The sequence below is a fragment of the Ruditapes philippinarum genome, unplaced genomic scaffold (genome assembly GCF_026571515.1).
Source record: "Ruditapes philippinarum isolate M1 unplaced genomic scaffold, ASM2657151v2 ctg301_1_1_1_1, whole genome shotgun sequence".
Lineage (NCBI taxonomy): Eukaryota > Metazoa > Mollusca > Bivalvia > Venerida > Veneridae > Ruditapes > Ruditapes philippinarum.
Window position 1 is genome coordinate 145,107 of NW_026860295.1, and position 22,988 is coordinate 168,094.

At 35.1% G+C, this 22,988-nt stretch overlaps 1 protein-coding gene across 5 annotated transcripts in view; it reads left to right on the top strand.

Moving 5' to 3' along the window:
• The first annotated feature begins 774 nt into the window (after nucleotides 1-774).
• LOC132759576 (battenin-like) overlaps nucleotides 775-22,988 on the top strand; it is a 295,062-nt gene continuing 272,848 nt past the window's right edge. For all 5 annotated transcript variants that reach the window (XR_009629738.1, XM_060751386.1, XM_060751389.1 and 2 more), the window contains exons 1-2: nucleotides 775-897; nucleotides 10,510-10,582. Coding sequence is in view for 4 of the 5 variants with exons in the window: in XM_060751386.1 (XP_060607369.1) it covers nucleotides 10,565-10,582 (18 nt within the window). In the remaining variant the exon portion in view is untranslated. The remainder of the gene's footprint in view (nucleotides 898-10,509; nucleotides 10,583-22,988) is intronic.

Genomic DNA, 22,988 nt, shown 5'->3' on the forward strand with positions numbered 1-22,988 from the left:
ATATCCTCTATATATAATAAATTCTATTTTGTTAAATAATTGTAATTTATAACTACTCATTGTGTCTTTTATGCAAGAATATCCCCAAATATTTTCGAATTAAACAAATCTTCCACAGCAGCAAAAAAGAGGTCTGGCATGCTTCTTTTTAATTGTATTTACTGTCTAGAAGCCTTAATTTATATGTTTATTTTGTTTCTGTGTGTGTAGATATAAATTAATTTGCTCCCTCCTAGAACAAAAGGATGCATAGCACAAAAATATGACAAAAACAAATTTAACGTTAATTTGTCATTATATTTTGCCGTGTTACTTTTTAAGAATAGTATATAATGATAAATCTAACACGGAGCAAAGGAAATTTTGTCACGTGACATAAAAAAAGACGCACAGGAAAATTTTACAAAAAGTTGTATTTTTTTTTGCAAATTATGAATAAAAAGTGAGTTTTTTGTGTTTTATAGCAGGAGTAACAATGTTTGGCCACGATTTAGCAATACATTCATGGATTATTATATACCTGTTTTTTTTTCTCATTTTCTGTTGATTTTCGGATACGCACGCGATGCGAAGGAGCGTATTTTCTGTAAGCACGAAATGTACGAGAAGGCACGAAATTTCGTACAGAACACGCCGGGAATACGGTGTGGTTGTGAGAATTTTCCACCGTACACTTATCCAATAGTCTCATGGGTTCGCCACCCTTTGAGAAATATAGAAGGAAATTATTTAGTGGTGTTCAATCAAATGTTATTTATCAGTCTTAAACCCAGACTACAATAACAACAACTCTCCTTCAAGAAGATAAAGCAGTCGAAATGTAAACTTTGTCCTGTAACATTATAGTTACATCTTATGATCTACATCTACATTTTACTGCACGATCACACTTAGAAGGTACTGTACTGGGATTCTACATAATACTGGACAAAATACAATGTTTTTTCGCTTTAACTTTTATTTATAATAATAAAAAGAATGGAATTTTACCCAAATAATTTTGGCCAATTTGGGTTCTTAATACACGTAAACATTCCTTTTATCCAACATGAAATTAAACATTCACTGTAGAAATGTGTCTTTAAAGTAGGGCAGTACAAGAGGAAAACAAGCGTGTAGACAACTCAATCTTCTTACTTCCCCTCGGAGCCATAGGTGTTCGGCGCGTTGATTGGTCACTACACTACCCCCGCACCCCCCCCACCCCAACACCCACTCTACAGCCCTCCTACCTCTCAAAACCATGTAAAATACAGTATTTTTCATTTGAAACATGTTTTTATATTTAGTTTATGATTTTTTAATTCAATAGCCTTCATTTCCTACAAAAAATAAAAAATTGATACATATATATTTAGTAAAGGTATGCAACTCGCCGCTCAATTTTCAGCACTCATCTTAATATGAACTTCATAACTTCAACATTTTTTCACTAATTTTCAATATTTTGGTACCAAATGGTAGGGAATTGATTACTCTTGAAGGAAATAAAGCTGTCATTACGATCATTTCAAGTTATCAGCAGATGTGTAATCTCAAACTCACCGTAATGTAACTCGACAGTGATCTGACCGCTGGGTTTTCTTCAAAATTACCCAACTAAACGGCAGTTTATTCGAAATGAATGAATATTTCATTGTATTGTGAATATAAATATGATCAAATTATATTATTATTTGTAATAACTGTTCAATCAAAACATCTTATAAAACTATAACAAACCTTTTTTCCTATATGTTAAATTCCAAATTATAATGCAAGTAATATTTCTACAGAGTGCTCTCCTCTTAATTTTTTGTACTGAGTATTTTCATTGGTCTAAGGTTTTCACACGACAAATGAAAATACTCCATACGAATGCTTCCGTTTATACATGTGTACTTTCATTTTGAATTGGAGAATTTGGCATATAGGAAAAAAGGTTTGTGTCGAGTGTCACTGTCGAGTTACATTGCCGTGAGTTTGAGATTACACATCTGCTGATAACTTGAAATGATTGTAATGACAGCTTTATTTCCTTCAAGAGTAATCAATTCCCTACCATTTGGTACAAAAATATTGAAAATTGGTGAAAAAATGTTGAAGTTATGAAGTTCATATTAAGATGAGTGCTGAAAATTGAGCGGCGAGTTGCATACCTTTACTAAATATATATGTATCAATTTATTATTTTTTGTAGGAAATGAAGGTTATTGAATTAAAAGCATAAACTAAACATTAGAACATGTTTCAAATGAAAAATACTGTATTTTACATGGTTTTGAGAGGTAGGAGGGCTGTATACAGAGTGGGTGTGGGGGTGAGGGGGGGGGGTGCGGGGGTAGTGTAGTGACCAATCAACGCGCCGAACACCTATGCTCGGAGCGTGCGCGTCGCTGAGTAGGCACAGGGCATCGGCAGAAGATTTACAGTTTGGCTGGTGGCTAACTTAAACTGAAGCCTCCGTGGGTGTTAAAGACGAAACCGCTACTTAGTCAACAACTGCGGACCAGCTGCCGGTGTCCTGACTAATGCCGAGGGGAGTGGCCCTACAAAGTAGGCACTTGGGTCTACGAGGACTGTGTGCTAGGGTGCGTGAGCCCCTAGCACGGTTAAACGGCTTGAACGGCAAGCCTTTTCCTGGCACAAACAGCCCTTTTCAGGGCTAACCTTTCCTATTGTCACAGGTTACTGTACATTTAGGTTATCATTGACCGCCGGACAGTGACCTATTTTTGGCTCAAAATTCATATCTTTGGCTAATACTCGGTGGAAATTGCATGGAGGTAAATTATCACCACTTTGTGCTTCAAAATTAACCATTTAAGGACATGACTGGTGACATGTCCGGGGTCCGTACTCGACAGCAAAAGCTGCATTTTGTGGCCGAAAGGGCGGTTGGACCCTCATTAAGCTTTAACTTCAATAAAAAGACAACTCAATTTACTGGACAGTGTTTCAAAAATATTTGAAGTCGTGAATTGAAATTAATCTTTAAATAATCAGCAGGGAAATAAGGACTATTGATTGGCAAGAATAAGATACTGGACAAACCCAGTGTATCACTAAAATAGACACGGCAGCCATGCTTGTTACGAAGAGGCCAATATAGGGGTGTAATTGAAATTAACACTATTAACTCAATTAATTTATTGATTCTTCATGAGCCTTAAACAATATATGAAACATTTTGATATTCAAATGGAATTATGTTCTTTGTCATACGGTTTCATTTTGGTCATCATGTATACTCAACATCACTAATTCCTTGTCATTCACTTATTATACGGTAATGGCATATTTTCATGTGACCAGTGTTAAAATTGGTCAGAATTAACATATTTTATTCATACACCTATGCAACAAAGTTTTTATGCAAAATATTTTAAATTTCTAGATTTTAGGTTAAACAGAACAAGATTTAACAAATTTCTGCAAAAAGCAATAATATTCCATTTTATTTAATTTTACCCATGAAATATGGTGCTATATCTGTCAAATATATTTCATATTTTTTAAAAATAAATATGAAATATAAACATGAAAGTGGGCGGAGTCAAAACTCATATTAATTTTAAGGGACTTCTTTCGCCGTTTTGTTTGAAAAATCTGATAAATACAAAAGAACTTTTTCTTGAATTTTTTTTTGAAAACTATCTAGCATGATAAAAAATGGTCTAACTAAGAAAATTAATCCGAACACCAATATCTTTATTTCAGTAATTAACGCTGTACAGACGTTTAAAGAGTTGTTTACATGACGTCACAATGTAGTGCCAAACAGCGGGTGCTTACGCATAAATTACTGCGCGCTGTACAATTGAAGTTGGTAGCAAGCAAGGGGATTAGTTACCATTTTCTTTGATAATGAAATTAAATAAAAAGGTTATTTTTTCGTTTTTCATGAAATATGGTATATATTTTCACTCAACATAATAAAATGCCACATATTTTCACTCGCCGTACCGGCTCGTGAAAATATGTGGCATTTTATCATGTTTCGTGAATATATACTCCATATTTCACTCAAACTCAAAAATATCCTCTTAAAATTTGTGTGTATGTCTGAAACAATCATCATTTTCTAAATATTCTTGTTTGTTGAAAAAATAAAATTTGAGTTACAAAGTAAGAATATTTTTAATATTTACAATCAAGCAAAATAACATGTAGAAATTTTAACTGAAACATGAAAAAACTGAAATGTAATACGATTACCCCGATTTAAATGATGACATTATTACATACTGTTTTCAAAATGGTCGACATATGGTCTCATTTGGTCCATTAAAATTGACTTTGACTGAATATTATATTGTTGTTTTCTTGTGTCATACAGCAGAAAAGACCTATATGTTATAGCTTATGACAATTTTTGTACCATAAGTTTCATTTGTTGTTTTCTTTCTGGTTTCAAATCGTTAAGTACCGTGAACTAAGAGGAGCACAGTATATAGCATGTTACAAAAGGCATAAAATCTATTTTATTTACGTTTTATGTAGAGTTTCCTCCCATGGGCATAACCTGTTTCCTTATATGTTTTTTAATTTGCATTTCTTTGTAAAAGACAACAACGAGATACTGTTTGAACCAAATTACTTTTTATCATTAAATATGTTACGATTGTCTCCCAAGATAACGTTGACAAGAATAAAAGTAAAACCTATCTAAAATAACCTATTAAGGGCCTCAATATTCGGGCATACACAGAACAGATTATTCCCCCTCATGTCTATGAGGCCAGGTCATGAAATAACTAGTTAACAAAAGGGTATGTTAGTACATAAAGAACTGAATCAAGAATATGTACATGTACCGGAGAGTGGTTTTGTTGTTATTTACTTTGAAATAGAAAGTGTGTGGACAATTTTTGAATGGAAGCAAAAAATAAAGCCTTATTTGACAGGGATAGATTTTGTCAGGTTAACTGATTGCCTGGTAAAATGTAGGATCCCAGTATATGATAAATGCTTGATTATTTCTTTCTTAATTTTTTTTCGCTGATAAATATAATTTGGTTGGACCAATGCTCGGCACATATACTGTGCTCCTCTTCACAGTACTTTATGCTTTGAAACAAGAAAGAAAACAACAAATGAAACTTATGCTACAAAATTGTCATAAGCTGTAACATAGAGGTATTTTCTGCTGTATGACACAAGGAAACAAAAGTATATTCAGTCAAAATCAATTTTATTGGGCGAGATGTAGGGTCACCAGACCAGTGCTCAACCAGTATTACACAAAATCACATGAAAACTCTTTCAAAACAAATAGATTGCTGAGAAACTATTTTTTGGTACAAAGCTTGGCCTTTCATACTCGCATTAAACAAAAGTGTTTTGATGACATAGATCAGGATACAAATTACCATGGATATATAGAGCCTTAAACCACTATATTTGTCAGGCAACCTTACCAGTGCTCGAACAGGTGGTTTTATCTCTTATGAGAAATTTTATTTTTGAAAAACAGATATGATTTTTTATGTTTAAGAATTCTATTTCAAAAAATTATTGAAACATTTAAGTTTTACAGTGTGTAAATGTAAATATTAGAGTTTATCACACACCCGTGCCGATTTTTCGACTCCGTAAATTTGGTATTGCACGGCCGTGCATATATTTTGACGTGACGTCATTAGCGTTGTACAAACATAGTGTAAAGACGCGCTAAATGTTAGCGTTATACTATAGGCGCGTCAATGAAAAATGACTCTCATTTCACTTTAAACGGTCTTTATTTTATGTGATAAATAGAATATTAAATTCGTGTAAGTTCATTACTGAATTTATTGCACTCGTTGAATAAAATAATATTATGCTCGCCAGAGGCTCGCATAATATGATTTTATTCAACTCGTGCAATAAATTCAGTATTGAACTTACACTCATTCAATATCCTCTATATATATGATAGGAAGGAAATGTTATGAATTGACAAATAAAGAGTTTTAGCATTGACAGTTACTGGGGAGTTTTAGCTTACTCATTCTCATATTTTTTTAAATAGAATAACTCTGCAAACATAGTCTGGTAGACCTCTACCAAGATTGTTCATATTATAGCCTTTAGGTCAAAATTGGCCCCAACCTGGGGGTCATTGATTTTCACTATGTACACAGAGTAAAAACTTAAAAAATCTTCTTGTCTAAAGTACGAGGCTTAGAGCTTTGATATTTGCTATATGATATCATCTATAGGTCCTCTACCATAGATTTTTAAATTTTGTCACTAGTGTCAAAATTAGACTCGCCAGGAGGGCTGGGGGTGTCACATATAGAAACAGGGGGTTCCTATATATGTATATAGTAAAATCTAAAAAAATCTTCTTCTCTGATTTGGCAAAGGCTACAGGTTAGATATTTGGCATGAAACATTGTGTAGTAGACCTTTATCAAGATTGTTCAAATAATGGCCCTAGGGTCAAAATTGGCCCCGCCCCGGGGGGTCATTGATTTTCATTACATACATATATAGTGAAAACTTGAAAAATCTTCTGGTCTGAAAGTATTCAATGGCTTAGAGCTTTGATATTTGGTCTATGGTATCATCTGAAGGTCCAATACCAAAGTTGTACAAATTTTGTCCCTAGTGTCAAAATTGGCCCCGCCCCGGGGGGTCATAGGTTTTTCTAATATGTATATAGTAAAACATAAAAAAATCTTCTTCTCTGAATTGGCAAAGGCTACAGGTAAGATATTTGGCATGAAACATTGTGTGGTAGACCTCTACCAAGATTGTTCAAATAATGGCCCTGGGGTCAAAATTGGCCCCGCTCTCGGGGGTCATTGATTTTCATTATATACATATAGTGAAAACTTGAAAAATCTTTTGGTCTGAAAGTAAATGGCCTAGAGCTTTGATATTTGGTCTATGGTATCATCTATAGGTCCAAAACCAAAGTTAACCAAAGTTGTTCAAATTTTATTCCTAGAACTTAAATCGGCCCCACCCTGGGGGGTCATAGGTTTTTCCTTATATGTACATTGTAAAACATAAAAAATATCTACTTCTCTGAATTTGTAAAGGCTACAGGTTAGATATTTAGCATGAAACATGTTCTAATGGATGTCTAACAAGTTTGTTGAAATAAAAGCCCTGGGGTCAAAATTGGTCCCGCCCCGGGGTTCATTGATTTTCCCAGAGACATAGATATCTATGTCTCTGATTTTCCTTATATGTGTATAGCAAAAACTTAAAAAATCTTCTTTGAAAAAACCCAAATAGCTAGAGTTTAGATATTAAGCATGAAACATCTTCTAGTGAGTGTCTACCAAGTTTGTTCAAATAAAAGCCCTGGGGTCAAAATTGGCCCCGCCCCAGGGGGTCTTTGATTTTCCCTGTATGCATATAATAAAAACTTAAAAATCTTTTAAAGAACCCAAAGAGATAGAGCTTAGATATTTAGCATGAAACATCTTCTAATGAGTGTCTACCAAGTTTGTTCAAATAAAAGCCCTGGGGTCAAAATTGGCCCCGCCCCAGGGGGTCATTGATTTTCCCTATATGCATATAGTAAAAACTTAAACAAATTTCTTTTAAAGAATGCAGAAAGCTTGAGCTAAGATATTTAGCATGAAACATGTTCTAATGGATGTCTACCAAGTTCGTTCAAATAAGAGCCCTGTAGTCAAAATTGGCCCCGCCCGGGAGGTCATTCATTTTCCTTATATTTTTATAACAAAAACTTAAAAGATCTTTTTTGAAAAAAACAACAAATAGCTAGAGTTTAGATACTAAGCATGAAACATGTTCTAATGGGTGTTTACCAAGTTTGTTCAAATAAAAGCCCTGGGGTCAAAATTGGCCCCGCCCCAGGGGTCATTCATTTTCCTTATATGTGTATAGCAAAAAAAATCTTCTTTGAAAAAACCTGAATAGCTAGAGTTCAGATATTAAGCATGAAACATTGTCTAGTAAGTGTCTACAAAGATTGTTCGAATAAAAGCCCTGGGGTCAAAACTGGCCCTGCCCCAGGTGTGTCATTGTTTTTAACTATATGTGTAAAGAAAAAAACTTGAAAAAAATCTTCTTTTGAAAAACCTAACAAGCTAGACCGTAGATGTTTAGCATGAAACATCTTCTAATGGGTGTCTACCATGTTTGTTCAAATAAAAGCCCTGGGGTTTAAACTGGCCCTGCTCCGGGGGCCTATATACAGGTGAGCGACTTTAGGGCCATCATGGCCCTCTTGTTTGTGTTATCCTTGGTTTTGGGAACATGTCATGGGTTACATTATATAGTATTTATTTATTTATTTATTTATTATCCCTCGCCGAAAAGCAACGGGGGATATAGAAATAGTCTCCGTCCGTCCTTTCGTCCGTCTGTTCTTACGTCCGACATTTAGTCCGCAGCATATCTCAAAAAAGGATAAGAGGTATCAACTTGAAACTTCATAGGTGGATAAATCATATTGAGGAGGTGTGCAGTACACGAGAGTGATAAGTCTACCCTTCATAATTTTTTAGTTTTTGCCCTTACTTATTTTTCTTACTTAACTTTTCACCTGAGTAGAGCATAACTCAAAAATCTTTGAGATGTCAACATGAAACTTCATAGGTGGATTTATCTTATTGAGGAGGAATGCTGTGCGCAAGAATGATATCAATACCCTTTATAATTGGCCAGGTTGCACTGGTGCAAACCCGGGTTATAGTAATGTGAATGTTGGGTGGCTGGTGGGCGGGGAACTTTTTGTAACAGTTTTCTCAGCAACTACTTATCACAGCCTCTTGATATTTTGCATACAGCATTGACACATGGTCCCATACTGTGGGATTTGATTTCAGGTCTATCAGTCATCCACTTCCTGCTTATCAACTTAGTTAAATTTTTGACATTAATGGTCAATGGTAGGAAATTTGAGTAACAGTTTTCTCAGCAACTACTTATCACAGCCTCTTGATATTTGGCATACAGCATTGACACATGGTCCCATACTGTGGGATTTGATTTCAGGTCTGCAGTTCATCCACTTCCTGTTCACCGACTTAATTAAATTTTCAACATAAATGGGCCAATGGTAAATTTTTTTCGTAACATCACAGCCTCATGATATTTGGTGTACAAATGCAACCCGGCCTTTTCTATCTTTGACCCATTTTTAAAAGCAAAATTCTTAAAGAGGAGATAAGTCTTGAATTAAAGATGCAATTTCATAAAAATTTTCAGCTCTTTTTGACTAATCACAAATATTGTTATATTTGCCATGTTTTAAGCCTATTTGTTGCCAAGGCAACCAATATTTTTTCAAAATAGGAAGATAAGATAAGACATGCATAATCTCCAGACTACAATCTACCCATATGTCAAGTTTCATAAAAATATTTTCAGTACTTTTCAAGATATCGCGGGATCCAGTTTTGTGGACTGACGGACTGACAGACAGACGGACAGACAGACAGATGGACAGACAGACGGAGGGTAAACCTAAAGTCCCCTCCAGTAAACCGGTAGGGGACTAATTATTGCACTATGGCCTTTGTATCTTAACATTAGACACATCTGCACATGTGTCTAATGATTTGACATGCTGAAATATGACCTTGACCTCCAAATTCACTAGACAAGTTCAATTTCAAAGTAACAAAAAAATCTTCTTCTGTTATATTAATGCAGTGGCATAGCATTTTTTCACAAATGCATTCTTGTTTCAAACCAAGGTTGGAAACTTGACATGAAATTTAAATAAAATATACTCATGGAAATAAGTTAAGCATACTCAGGAAATTAAAAATTAACCTCTTGTACCCTATTTCAGTCATCTGTCAATGAATGGGGTATCCATCTGGCACAAATCTTTTGAACCTTCAAAGTACCCTTCAAAATGAATTTCACTGTTGATAGCGATATGCCAACAGCTTTGGCAATATCCAAGTCATGTACCTGCCATAACTTTCAATCATTCCCAACCATTTTTACAACAATGGTCAATGACTAGCTTTTCTAAATTTGCAAATAATTTAAAACTGTGTTAAACTGAAGGCTTACGTTTATACAGAATATTATTGAATAGAGTTAGAGGTATTAACATACATGAACTCGTTCAAAGCGTAATTAGGCTGTTTTTAAGTCATGTTGCATATCCACATTGGTACCCTCTTTGTGAAATCTACGAAATCAGAACAATGAACATTCAATGGATTGTTGTCTGTCGCAGATTTATTTTCAAGAGAGAATGACCTTTGAACGTGCAAAGAGGGTACTGTTTTAGTAGATTTTGCAAAGAGGGTACTGATATTGATATGCACTGTGAAAATGCTCATTACATATCAAATAAGTCTCGTATCTGTTACAATTGCAAAGGATTGGGAGTGTAAAGAAAAGCTACTGGCATTTTATTTTAACAAAGATTTTACCAGTTGTTGAGTACCCTGCAATACAAATATGAAATTTAAGAGCAGTTGGCCAAGGGTTGCTGAGTAATAAAGGTTGGAAACCGTTTTGGCATACAAGGTCAGTGTATTTGGACATCATTTGTTGTAATAATTAAATGTGTCAACATATTTCTTATTTTAATTACAGTGAAATATCATCACAAGAAGGGAAACCTCACAAATTACCCTGTTCTTCTTAAACAATGTATATAAGGAATTGGGTAAGTTCTTTTTTTATATATACAAACATCATAATGTTGCATAACTAAAATAATTATAATAGACAGATTAAGCTATTTTAAAGGGCTGATGATGTAGTATTGACTTTTTCAACAGTCTCTGACAAATCTTGTGTTACATCAACAAGCATCTTTCAATTACAGTAAAATGCCACTCAATATGAGACCGCTTGTGGTTCTGAAGAAAAATGGTCTTAATAGTAGGGTGGCCTTTACTATGTATTTGTCTCTAAAAGTAATATTTGCGTTAATGGATTTCTTTTGGAGGCATATGGTATAACTAAATGATAAAGTGATTTGTAATTTTTGTACAGGTTGCATTACGGTTTTAGTATGGTGAATGTCGGGCAGAGGGCCAGCGTACAAGGAAAGCATTTCGTAACAGTTTTCTAAGCAACTACTTATCACAGCGTCTTGATATTTAGTATACAGCAGTAACATGTGATCCCATACTGTACGGTCTATTAAATTTTCAACATTAAAATAATGGCAAAGCTTTGCCCATGTCCGTCCGCCCTTCCCTTCATATGTCCGTTCTCTTTTCTGTCGCACGTTGCTCAAAAAGTATTTGATCTAGAGTCATGAAACCTTACGGGACTATTGGTAAGCATGTGAAATAGTGCACCTTGGTGTTTGTATGTGGATTTATTCAATATTTGTAGAGTTATTGCCCTTGACATAGTAAAATTTGCAAATTTAAACTTTTGTCGCATGTAGCTCAAAAGGTATTTGACCTAGGGTCATGAAACTTGACAGGAGTCATGCTCAGCATGTGACGTTGTGCACCAGGGGGATTGCTTGTGGATTTATTCAGTTTTGTCAGAATTACCGCCCTTGACTTATTAAAAATTTGCAATTTTCAATTTGTGATGTGCGTAGTTCAAAATGTATTTGACCTATAGTCATGAAACTAAACAGGAATGCTTGTCAGCATGTGTAGTTGTGCACCTGGATTTATTCAGTATTTGTAGAGTTAGTAAAATTGCCCTTTACTTTTTACAATTTTCATCTTGTGTCGCGCGTAGCTCAAAAAATGTTTGACCTTATTTATAGTCATGAACAGGAATGTCAATAAGCATGTTAAGTTTTGCATCTGGTGATTTGCTTGTGGATTAACTCTGCTTTGTCAGAGTTATTGCCCTTGACTTACTAAAAATTTCCAATTTTCAATTTGTGTCGCATGTAGGTCAAAAAGTATTTGACCTAGAGTCAAGAAACTTTATAGGAATGTTGGTCAGCATGTGTTGTTGTGCATCTGGGGTTTCGGTTGTGGATTAATTCAGAATTTTTAGAGTTATTGCCGTTGAATTACTAAAACTTTACAATTTTTATTACCCCACACAACAAAGTTGTAAGGGGGGTTTACTGGAATCAGTTTGTGCGTCTGGCCGTCCGTCAGTTTTTCATTGTCCGCCCAATAACTTAAGATTCCTTTGACCCACTGTCTTCACATTTTGCATGGAGGTTAGTCATGATAAGTAGATGACCCCTATTGATTTTGAGGTCACTGGGTCAAAGGTCACAGGTTAGCCTGGGTTCCAGTCTGTCGATTTTTTATGTGCTTCTGTTTGGCAAATCGACAGCCTGGGGAAATACGATTTTCGATCGAAGCGCCACCTAGTATACACCCCGAAAATTACGGGTGTTATTTAAAGAACGATAACTCATGCAACGACAAACTAGTTTCTAAAAATAGAAACGGAATTTCCACGAAGTGACCCGAAGCTCAACGAACAGTTACGGAGCCTCGCTTTCAAAACACCTTTTCCGATTAAAAACTAACACTTGTTGACAAAGTTTATTGCATGATGAGTGAATTTGATCAACAGGTTTGATTAGTTAAATTGTATAAAGTTTTCGAGCATCAGAGAATTGTGCTGGACGCAATTCCTAATAGTAAATGGCGTCAAATTTTCAACATTCATCATCTTCGCCTCGATTTCGATTTAGTCATGTAATTTGTTGGTCACGTGCTAATCGGTCTATTAATAGGATTATCATTAGTCGATAATTACATGGGAAACCCCGCAGGTTTCCCCAGGCGTTGATACTATCAAAACCAGAGATGTTGTGTTATCTATGACGATCGAGTATGATGCGCGTATGTTATGAATAAGCAAAAAATATCAACGCCTGAATCCCAGGCTAGTCACAGGTCACAGGGGCCTTAACTAAGAAAAGCTTGTCCACCCAATTACCTAAGAATCCTTTGACCCACAGTCTTTATATTTGGTATGATGGTAAGTCATGATAAGTAGATAACCCCTATTTATTTTGAGGTCACATGGTCAAAGGTCAAGGTTACAGGGGTCTTGACTGAAAATAGCTTGTCCGCCAAATAACTTAAGATTCCTTTGACCCACAGTCTTCATATTTAGCATGGTGGTTAGTCATGATTTTAAGATGATCCCTATTGATTTTGAGGTCACTGGGTCAAAGGTCAAGGTCACAGAGGCCTGAACTAAGAAAAGCTTGTCAGTCAAATGACTTAAGAATCCTTTGACCCACACGGTCTTCATATTTGGAGGTTAGTCTTGATTAGTAGATGACCCCTATTGATTTTGAGGTCACTGAGTCAAAAGTCAAGGTCACAGGGCCTTGACTATATAAAGCTTGTCCGCCCAATAACTTAAGATTCCTTGACCCACATAGTGCATATTTCGCATGGAGGCTAGTCATGATAAGTAGATGACTCCTATTGATTATGAGGTCAATTGGATAAAGGTCAAGGTCACAGGGGCCTTTAGCTCAAAAAGTTTGTCTGCTGAATTGGGTAACAATGCTTTTGTGAAGTCTTCATATTTGGCATTGAGGTTGGTTATAACTGGTAGATGAACCCTATTGATTTTGAAGTGACTAAGTCAAAGGCCAGGTTAGAAGGGCCTTGAATAAAAAAAGCTTGTCCTTCCAATAACTTAAGGATCCTTTGACCCACAGTCTTTATATTCCCATATTGATTTTGAGGTCACTGGGTGAAAGGTCAAGGTCACAGGGGCCTTAACTAAAAAAGTTAGTCTGTCCAATATCTTAAGAATCCTTTGACCCACATATTTGGCATGGAGGTTGATCATGACCATTAGGTGACCCCTATTGATTTTGAGGTTGCTGGGTTAAAGGTCAAGGTCAAAGGGACCTTTAGTTCAAAAAGCTTGTCTGCTCACTTGCTTATGAATGTTTTGGTCAACAGTCTTCATCTTTGGTATTGTGGTTGGTAATGACTAGTAGATGACCCCTATTGATTTTTAGGTGACTGTGTCAAAGGTGGAGGTCACAGGGGCTTTTACTACAATAAGCTTGTCCGCTCAAATGCTTAAGAATGCCTGTCTAAAGTGTTGTTGATTTTGACATTTTCACATTTGAAGCATATAATTATGTTTTCATATATTTATCATAAAACACCCCGTGGCAAAGCTGCATGAATTAAAGTCATGCAGTAGCAGTTTCAGTTTTGAATACATAATTTAGCAATGCACTGGCTTACAACCCTCAAATTTGGCAGGAAGGTTGTCAATGACCACTGTTAATTCTGACAAAGTGGTATGGGGGGTATACATGCCATGACAGTGGCAGTTCTAGTTAACTTGTGTAATCTATATCTCAAAAAGAAGTTGACCTAGAGTCATGAAACTGTCAGCATAATATATAGTTATGCACATGGGGGTTTGACTATGGACTGTGGATTTATTCAGAATTTGTAGTGTAATTTCCTTCGACTTAGAAAATACTATTCCAAAAGGTTGTGTTATGTGTACCTTGAGTGCTTAAGTTAGAATCAACCAACTTACTTTACAGGAATCATGATCAACATCACTGTGAAGCTTTGCACCTGGGGTTTTGCATGTGAATTTTTTTTTCAGTTTTGTTATTGCCCATGGATTAGTATAAACATGCATAGCTCAAAAGTATTTGACCTGTAGTCGAAAGTATACAAAAATGTTGGTCAGCAAGTGTAGTTATGCACCTTGGGGTTTGCTTATGGATTTATTCAGTATTTGTAGTGTTTTTGTCATTGACTAAGTAAAAGATTTCAGATTTCAACTTGTGTCGCAAGTAGCCAAAAAAAATTTGAAGAAGACTGACAAAACAGTTAATTAGCAACAACCAATAAGCCTGTTCTTGATATCTTAAAAACAGGGGTCAATAAAATAGAAGAAAACTCAGTGTACAGCAGTTGATAGTCAATGGACCTTTCCAGTGTTTACAGTTTTATGTATAACTTGTTCTCCAATTGTGAGCAGTTGAACTCGCAATGAATGGAAAAGGTGTGGCTAAATGTTCCGCTACAAAAAACTGGAAAGGTTCATTAGTGTTGACACAATTGTGATTTTACAACTATTCAGGTATGGTGAGAGTAAAGGGGTCTAAATACATGCAATATTGTTAATAAGTCAGAAGAAAGTGGTCGTAGGAGGGATATATTTTAATTAGTGGCAATAACTCAATTTAACCATGATCTGCATGTGAAAGTACATTTATAATATACTGTTGGAAAGATTATTGACTTTTCTAACCAAAGAATTTTTATGCCATCGCAATCTGCGATGCAGTGGCATATAGCGATTCACCTGTGTGTGTGTGTGTTTGTGTGTGCGTGTGTTTGTGTGTGTTTGTGTGTGTGTGTGCTATATAGATTATATAGTGAGCTTAAAAGATCTTCTTGTGAAAAACTACTAGTCCAATTTCAACCAAACTTGGCAGGATTGTTCCTTGGGTGAAGGGCTTCCAAAGTTGTTTAAAGAATTTCATTCCATGCAGAAATCTGGTTGCCATGGCAACCAAAAGGAATTATAAGAATAAATTTAAAAAATCTTCTTGTAAAGACCCAAAAGGCCTTGAGCTTAGATATTTTGCATAAGGCATTGTCTGGTAGACCTCTAACAAGATTGTTCAAATTATAGCCCTGGTGTCAAAATTGGCCCCGCCCCGGGGGTCATTGATTTTTACTATGTACATATAGTAAAAACTTTAAATACCTTCTTGTAAAAACCGAAAAGGCCTAGAGCTTAGATATTTTGCATAAGGCATCATCTGGTCGACCCTTACCAAGATTGTTCAAATTATAGCCCTTGGGTCAAAATCGGGCCCGCCCCGGGGTCATTGATTTTCGCTATATGTACATATAGTAAAAACTTAAAACACCTTCTTGTAAAGACCCAAAAGGTCTAGAGCTTAGATATTTTGCATAAGGCATTGTCTGGTAGACCTCTACCAAGATTGTTCAAATTATAGCCCTGGGGTCAAAATCGGCCCCGCCCCAGGAGTCATTGGTTATCCTTATATGTATATAGTAAAAACTTAAAAAAATTCTTCTAGCAATTGACAAATGCTAGAGGTTAGATATCTTGCATGAAACATTGTGTTGTAAACCTCTAGCAAGATTGTTCAAATTATAGCCCTGGGGTCAAAATTGCCCCCGCCCTGGGGGTCATTGATTTCAATATATACATATAGTAAAAAAATCAAAAAATCTTATTGTCTGAAGGTACAAGGGCTTAGAGCTTTAATATTTGTTAAATAATATCATCTAAAGGTACTCTACCAAAGTTGTTCAAATTTTGCCTCTTGTGTCAAAATTAACCCCGCCCCTGGGAGCCATAGGTTTATCTTATATGTATATAGTTATAACTTAAAAAATCATCTTCTCTAAATTTACAAAGGATAGAGTTAAGATATTTTGCATGAAACATTGTGTAGTGAACCTCTAGCAAGATTGTTCAAATTATTGCCCTGGGGTCAAAATTGGTTCCGCCCCGGGGGTCATTGATTTTCATTATGTACATATAGTGAAAAAAATAAAAAAATTGTCTGAAGGTTCAAGGCATAGAGCTTTGATATTTGATATATAATATCATCTATAGGTCCTTTACCAAAGTTGTTCAAATGTCAAAAATTGGCACTGTTCGGGGGCAGTGATTCTCATTATGTACACATATTAAAAACAGAAAATAAAACAAATGTTTTCTGAATGGGAAAAAGCTATAGCTTAGATATTTGACTTGAAATGTTGTTTGGTGGACCTGTATCAAGATTGTTATTAAACCCTTGGGTCAAAATTATGCCTTGCCCAAGGAGACAGTGACCTACTTTCTTGTCCTTTGATGTACAGCAATGAAATTTTGACCATGTGCACAGTTTTACTTGTAAAATTGAACTTTGACCTAGATTTTGATGATGTGACCTACTTTCTTGTCCTTTGATGCACAGCTATGAAATTTGAACCATGCGGTGGCATAGCATTTTTCTCAAATGCAATCTTGTTTCAAATATTTTGCACATGCACTTAAAGGCTGTTTTTTCTCCAGATATCCTGGAAATTGGTCAGAAAAGTTGTTAAGATGAATTTACTAGTCCAATTTCAAATAGTGGTCATCTGGTGTCAAAAACTAGGTCACACAGCCCAAATATTTTTCTAGATAAGCCTTGTTAATACTTTAGAGGAAACATTTTCAGTCCAAATATCCTGAAAATTTGTCAGATAATGTCTAGCTCAAGTTCGAATAATGGTCATCTGGGATCAAAAACTAAGTCACACTGCCCTAATATGGAAAAGCCTTGTTTCCCTTTTTGAGGTAACATTTTCAGATAAAATGTTTTGGATATATGTCAGAAGGGTGTCTAGCTCAAGTACAGATCAAATCTGATTAAAATCAGCTCTAAATAATACTCCACTTTTAGATCTGATGTGACCAAATACAAAATCATTTCTTGTGACCTTTTACACAGCCAATCATTGGCGAGCTTACATAATTTTGAAAGTAATGCGGTTTCTAATTTTAACCCTGGGAAAGCCAATTCTGAGTAGTTCTAGAAGAATCATGGTGTTGTCCATATAGCTGACACTAGTAAACCGGCAAAACAATCTTGCCCATTACAAATTGACTATTGTTTTAAGTTAATTTGTGAAAAAAATTACTTTAAACATTTTTATACCCCCGCACAACAAAGTTGTATACTGGTTCCTGCCGTCTTTTTTTTCTTGTCCGCCCAATAACTTAAGATTCCTTTAACCTACAGTCTTCATATATGGCATGGAGGTTAGTCATGATTACTAGATGACCCCTATTGATTTTGAGGTCACCAGGTCAAAGGTCAAGGTCACAGAGGCCTTGACTTCAAAAAGCTTGTCCGCCCAATAACTTAAGATTGCTTTGACCCATAGTCTTCATATTTGGCAATGAGGTTAGTCATAATAAGTAGTTGACCCCTATTGACTTTGAGGTCACCAAGTCAAAGGTCAAGGTCACAGGGGCCTTGACTTCAAAAAGCTTGTCTGCTCAATAACTTAAGATTCCTTTGACCCACAGTCTTCATATTTGGCATGGATGTTAGTCATGATAAGTAGATGACCCCTATTGACTTTGAGGTCAGCAGGTCAAAGGTCAAGGTCACAGGGGCCTTGACTTCAAAAAGCTTGTCCGCCCAATAACTTTAGATTCCTTTGACCCACAGACTTCATATTTGGAAAGGAGGTTAGTCATGATTAGTAGATGACCCCTTTTGATTTTGAGGTCACCAGGTCAAAGGTCAAGGTCACAGGGACTTTGACTTCAAAAAGCTTGTCCGCCCAATAACTTAAGATTCCTTTGACCAACAGTCTTCATATTTGGCATGGAGGTTAGTCATGATTAATAGGTGACCCCTATTGATTTTGAGGACACTGGGTCAAAGGTCAAGGTCACAGGGGCCTTGATTTAAAAAGTTTGTCCACCCATTAACCTAAGATTCCTTTGACCAACAGTCTTCATATTTGGCATAGATGTTGATCATGACCATAGGGTGACCCCTATTGATTTTGAGGTCACTGGGTCAAAGGTCAAGGTCACAGGGACCTTGACAAAAAAAGCTTTTCTTCTCAATAGCTAAAGAATGCCTGTCCGCAGTGTATTGATTTTGACATTTTCACATTTGAAGCATGTAGAATACATAACTTAACAATGCACTGGCTTAGTAACCTCAGATTTGGCAAGGAGGTTGTCCTTGAGCTCTAAATGGCCACTGTTGATTCTGACAAAGTGGTATGCGGGCTTATTCACGCCATGATAGTGGCAGTTCTAGTTTTTTCTAACAAAGATCAACAATTTGTTTAAATTCCATGTATAACAGTATCTAATTTCTAAAACGGGTTTGATTGCATGGCTTAAAACAGCTTTCTCGGTTAATCCGAATTATAAAGAAGGCAAAACATATACAATCCTCATTAGATCTACATAAAAGAAATAAATAGATCATTGAAGTTTAGACATAGTTCAACCAGTCACACAGCCAAAATATTGAAAAAAACTTGTTTACAGTCTGGAGTAGCATTTTCAGCTTAAATATGCTGGAAATTGTTTGGAAACATTGTTTAGATGATTTCTAGCTCAAGTACATTAAATATGGGTCCGTTCATTATCTTAGTAACGGTTGCACACATTCAACTCAAATTTGGCATATGGATATGTCATGAGAAAATACAGGTCAAGTTCGAATTTGGTCATGGTTCGATGATTTTTGGCAGAGTTATGTCCCTTTTACTTTGAAATAATATGTAATTTTCAATTTTCTGTTCATTATCTCCCCAACGGTAATACACATTCAACTCGAACTTGACATATGGATATGTCATGAGAAAATACAGGTCAAGTTTAAATTTGGTCATGGTTTGATGATTTTTTGCAGAGTTATGCCCCTTTTACTTTGAAAATAATTTGAAATTTTCAGTTTCCGTTCATTATCTCCCCAACAGTATTACACATTCAACTCAAATTTGACATATGGTTATGTTAAAGAAATGCGCAGGTCAATTTTGAATATTGTCATGGTTCGATGATTTTTGGCAGAGTTATGTCCCTTTCACTTAGAAAATAATATGAAATTTTCAGTTTCTGTTCATTATATCTTATGTGTAATACCCTAGGTATTACACATTCAACTCAAATTTGACATATGAATATGTCAAAGAAATGCGAAGGTCAAGTTTGAATTTTGTCATGGTTCGATGTTTTTGTCAGAGTTATGCCCCTTTAACTTTGAAAAAAAAAGGAAATTTTCAGTTCCCATTCATTATCTCCCCTACAGTTGTACATATTCAACTCAAATTAAAGATATGGATATGCCATAAGAATGCATTGGTCACTTTTGAATTTGGTCATGGTTTGATTATAGCTGACAGAGTTATCCCTCTTGAACTTTGAAAAAAAAAATCAGAAATTCTAAGTTTCCGTTCATTATTTACTGAATGGTTGTACACATTCAACTCAAATTTGACATATAGATACATCTTAGGAAATAGCAGTTCAAGTTTGAATTTTGTCGTGGTTCAATGATTTTGGACAAATTTATTTTTCTGGGATGTTAGAAAAATTTTGAATTTTCAGTTTCAGCACTCATTCTTTTATGGAAATGTATGTAGCCATTATTTTGGCTACAAATATGCAATATACAATATGCAATTTATAAAAGGTTAACACTTAATAGTTTCAGTGCCTTGAACTTTGTATAAACATGGTTTGTGTTGAATAGTTTTAAGGGCGTTGAACTTAAGGTAGACCATGGGTAATGGGCACTAAAAGGAACTGTAAAATTGACAACATAGGACAGTTATATACTTTAAATGTCACCTGTATGCAAAATTTGAATGAAATTTACCGTGTGGTTTATGAGTTATGGATATATTTCTGAACTAAAACTTTGCTATTAGAAAGGTTTTTTTCAGAAATGAGGAAACTTTAAATAATCTACAATATCATTGTTATGAGAAATGTTTTCCTATTGATCTTTGTTGAGAAGCAAGCAATAACATTCAGGTAACAAATTACACAAGCAAAATATTTGTTTCTAAACAAAATGTTTTTCATATGTATAAAAATGTTACCCTACCCCATCCACTTTAAACACTTATTTGACCATTTCCCTATATAAAAGCCTTATGCAAAATATCCCTAAAATTTACCAAAATGAGGGACTAATTTCAAAGTTTGCCTAATTTTCTTTAAAGTATATTGGTTTGATCATGCGCAGTATAAAATACTTTTACCGTGTAGTTTTTATTTTATTAAACTTTGAAAATATCTGGTATTATATTTGCTATTAAATTTGACATTAATTAGCGAATAAATACCAACAATAATTATATAATTTTAATCAAACACTTTTTTCTTCCATGAGGGATCTGAGAGATACATTAATAATGTGAAAAAGAAAAAAAAGAAAGAAAAGAAAGAAAAAAAAAGTTGCCCCTTCTGGGGTTTGAACCCACGCCCCTCAATTTCAATGTAGTTGACAAGTGATTTTAGCCTATTTGAATACTCTTCAAAGTGGAGGTAATGCATTACCAATGGTCTACCTTAAAATGAAAAAATAATTTGTGCAAACAAATTTGGAACTAAATATTATAACATCTGAAATTTTGGCTGCATGCGGGGGTATCTGTGGCGTGACGACACATTTCTAGTTTACCAATGTCTCATACTTACAAGGTACATACCTAAGGTGGTCCTTTTTATTAAGTTCGGATGGAGTTTGGGGTCGTCGCTGGGTTCAAGACAAAGTTTTGCATTTACTTGTATATTTGAATATCTTTAATTTCATCATAGCAATGACTAATGCCAACTTATATTTTTCACAATTACCAACCAAATGCCATGACTCTGTCAAGTTATATAACTGTGTTTACATTTTTTGACTATTTTGCATCCTTAACTGAGTGGATGGGTAAATATTATTTTTATGCCCCCGGGCATATAGTAATTGAACCATCCGTCAGTCGGTACGTCCGTCCGTCTGTCCGTAGGAGGTTAACCTAAAACGGCAAGTTGGATTTTTCTTAAGTTCTACCTGTACAAATGGCTTCTTAGTTTACACACTTACTAATCAATACAAAGTGTAGTCATGATCTGGTCAAGTTACATAACTATGGCTTCCATATTTACCAAGTTATTGCCCTTTTCAGCACTTAGAAAATGAATAATGGTTAACCTAAAACGGCAAGTTGGAAATATCTTAAGTTCTATCTATACTAATGGCTTCATAATTTCCACACTTACTTATCAATACAAAGTCCATGATATTGCCAAGTTATATAACTGTGTCATCCATATTTCCCATTTCACTTTGAAAATAGGGCCTTGTCTGGTTAACCTATTCGGGCAAGTTGGATTTATCGTAAATTTCTCTTTATTGCTTAATTTATTTAATGATATCTTGCATATTTGGTAGGTGGATACCTTTAATGGTCCTCTAATTTTTTGTGGAGTAAGTGGTATCTAGGGTCAAGGTCAAGGTCACTCAGGTTTAGAAAATAAATTTAAACATTCTTGCTCATACAGCCTTTATTTTTTGGTTGAAGTCTTTCATGTTTAATACAAACATGCCAAGGGAGGTCCTCCTTCTTTGGGTATAGTAAGGGGTCACTTGGGTCAAGGTCAACATCACCAATGTCAAGGTCACCAATGTTAAAAATAGATTTTTACATTTTTACAGGTGTATTTACCATATTCTATAGACAGATGTCATTTAGAATTGATAGGAACATAAAATTCGATGGAGTTAGTGTTCAGTTGGGTCAAGGTCACCAGTGCTAAAAATAGATTTTTACACTTTTGCTCATACAGCCTTTATTTATTGACAGATATATTTCATATTTGATAGGAAGATAACTTGCATGGTATTCATCCTTTTGATTGGGGTAGGGATCAGTGGGTCAATGTCAATTGTGCTAAAAATAGATTTTTACACTTTTGCCCATACAGGTTTTATTTATTGACAGGTGTATTTCATATTTTATAGGAAGATAACTTGCATGGTATTCTTCCTTTTGATTGAGTTAGGGATCAGTGTGTCAAGGTCACTAGTGCTAAAAATAGATTTTTTTTACACTTTTGCCCATACAGCCTTTATTTATTGACAGATATATTTCATATTTGGTAGGAAGATAACTTGCATGTTATTCTTACTTTGGATAGATTTTTACACTTTTGCCCATACAGCCTTTATTTATTGACAGATTTATTTCATATTTGGTTGGAAGATAACTTGCATGGTATTCTTCCTTTGGATGGAGTTAGGGGTCAGTTTGATCAAGGTCATCAATGCTCAAAATAGATTTTAACATTTTTGCCCATACAGCCTTTGACAGGTGTATTTCATATTTGGTAGGAAGATAACTTGCATGATATTCTATTGGTGTCAGTGGTTCAAGGTCAAGGGTGCCAAGTATAGATTTCTTACATTTATATATATTTGATAAAGTTGAATATTTATCACTTCACAAGTCATAGCAACTTATATATTTAAAAATTACAAAATGCCATGACCCTGTCAAGCTATATAACTTGTGTTTACAATTTTTTGGCAATGTTTCTCTCCATAACTGAGTGAATGGGTAAACATGTTTTGAAATATTGCTACT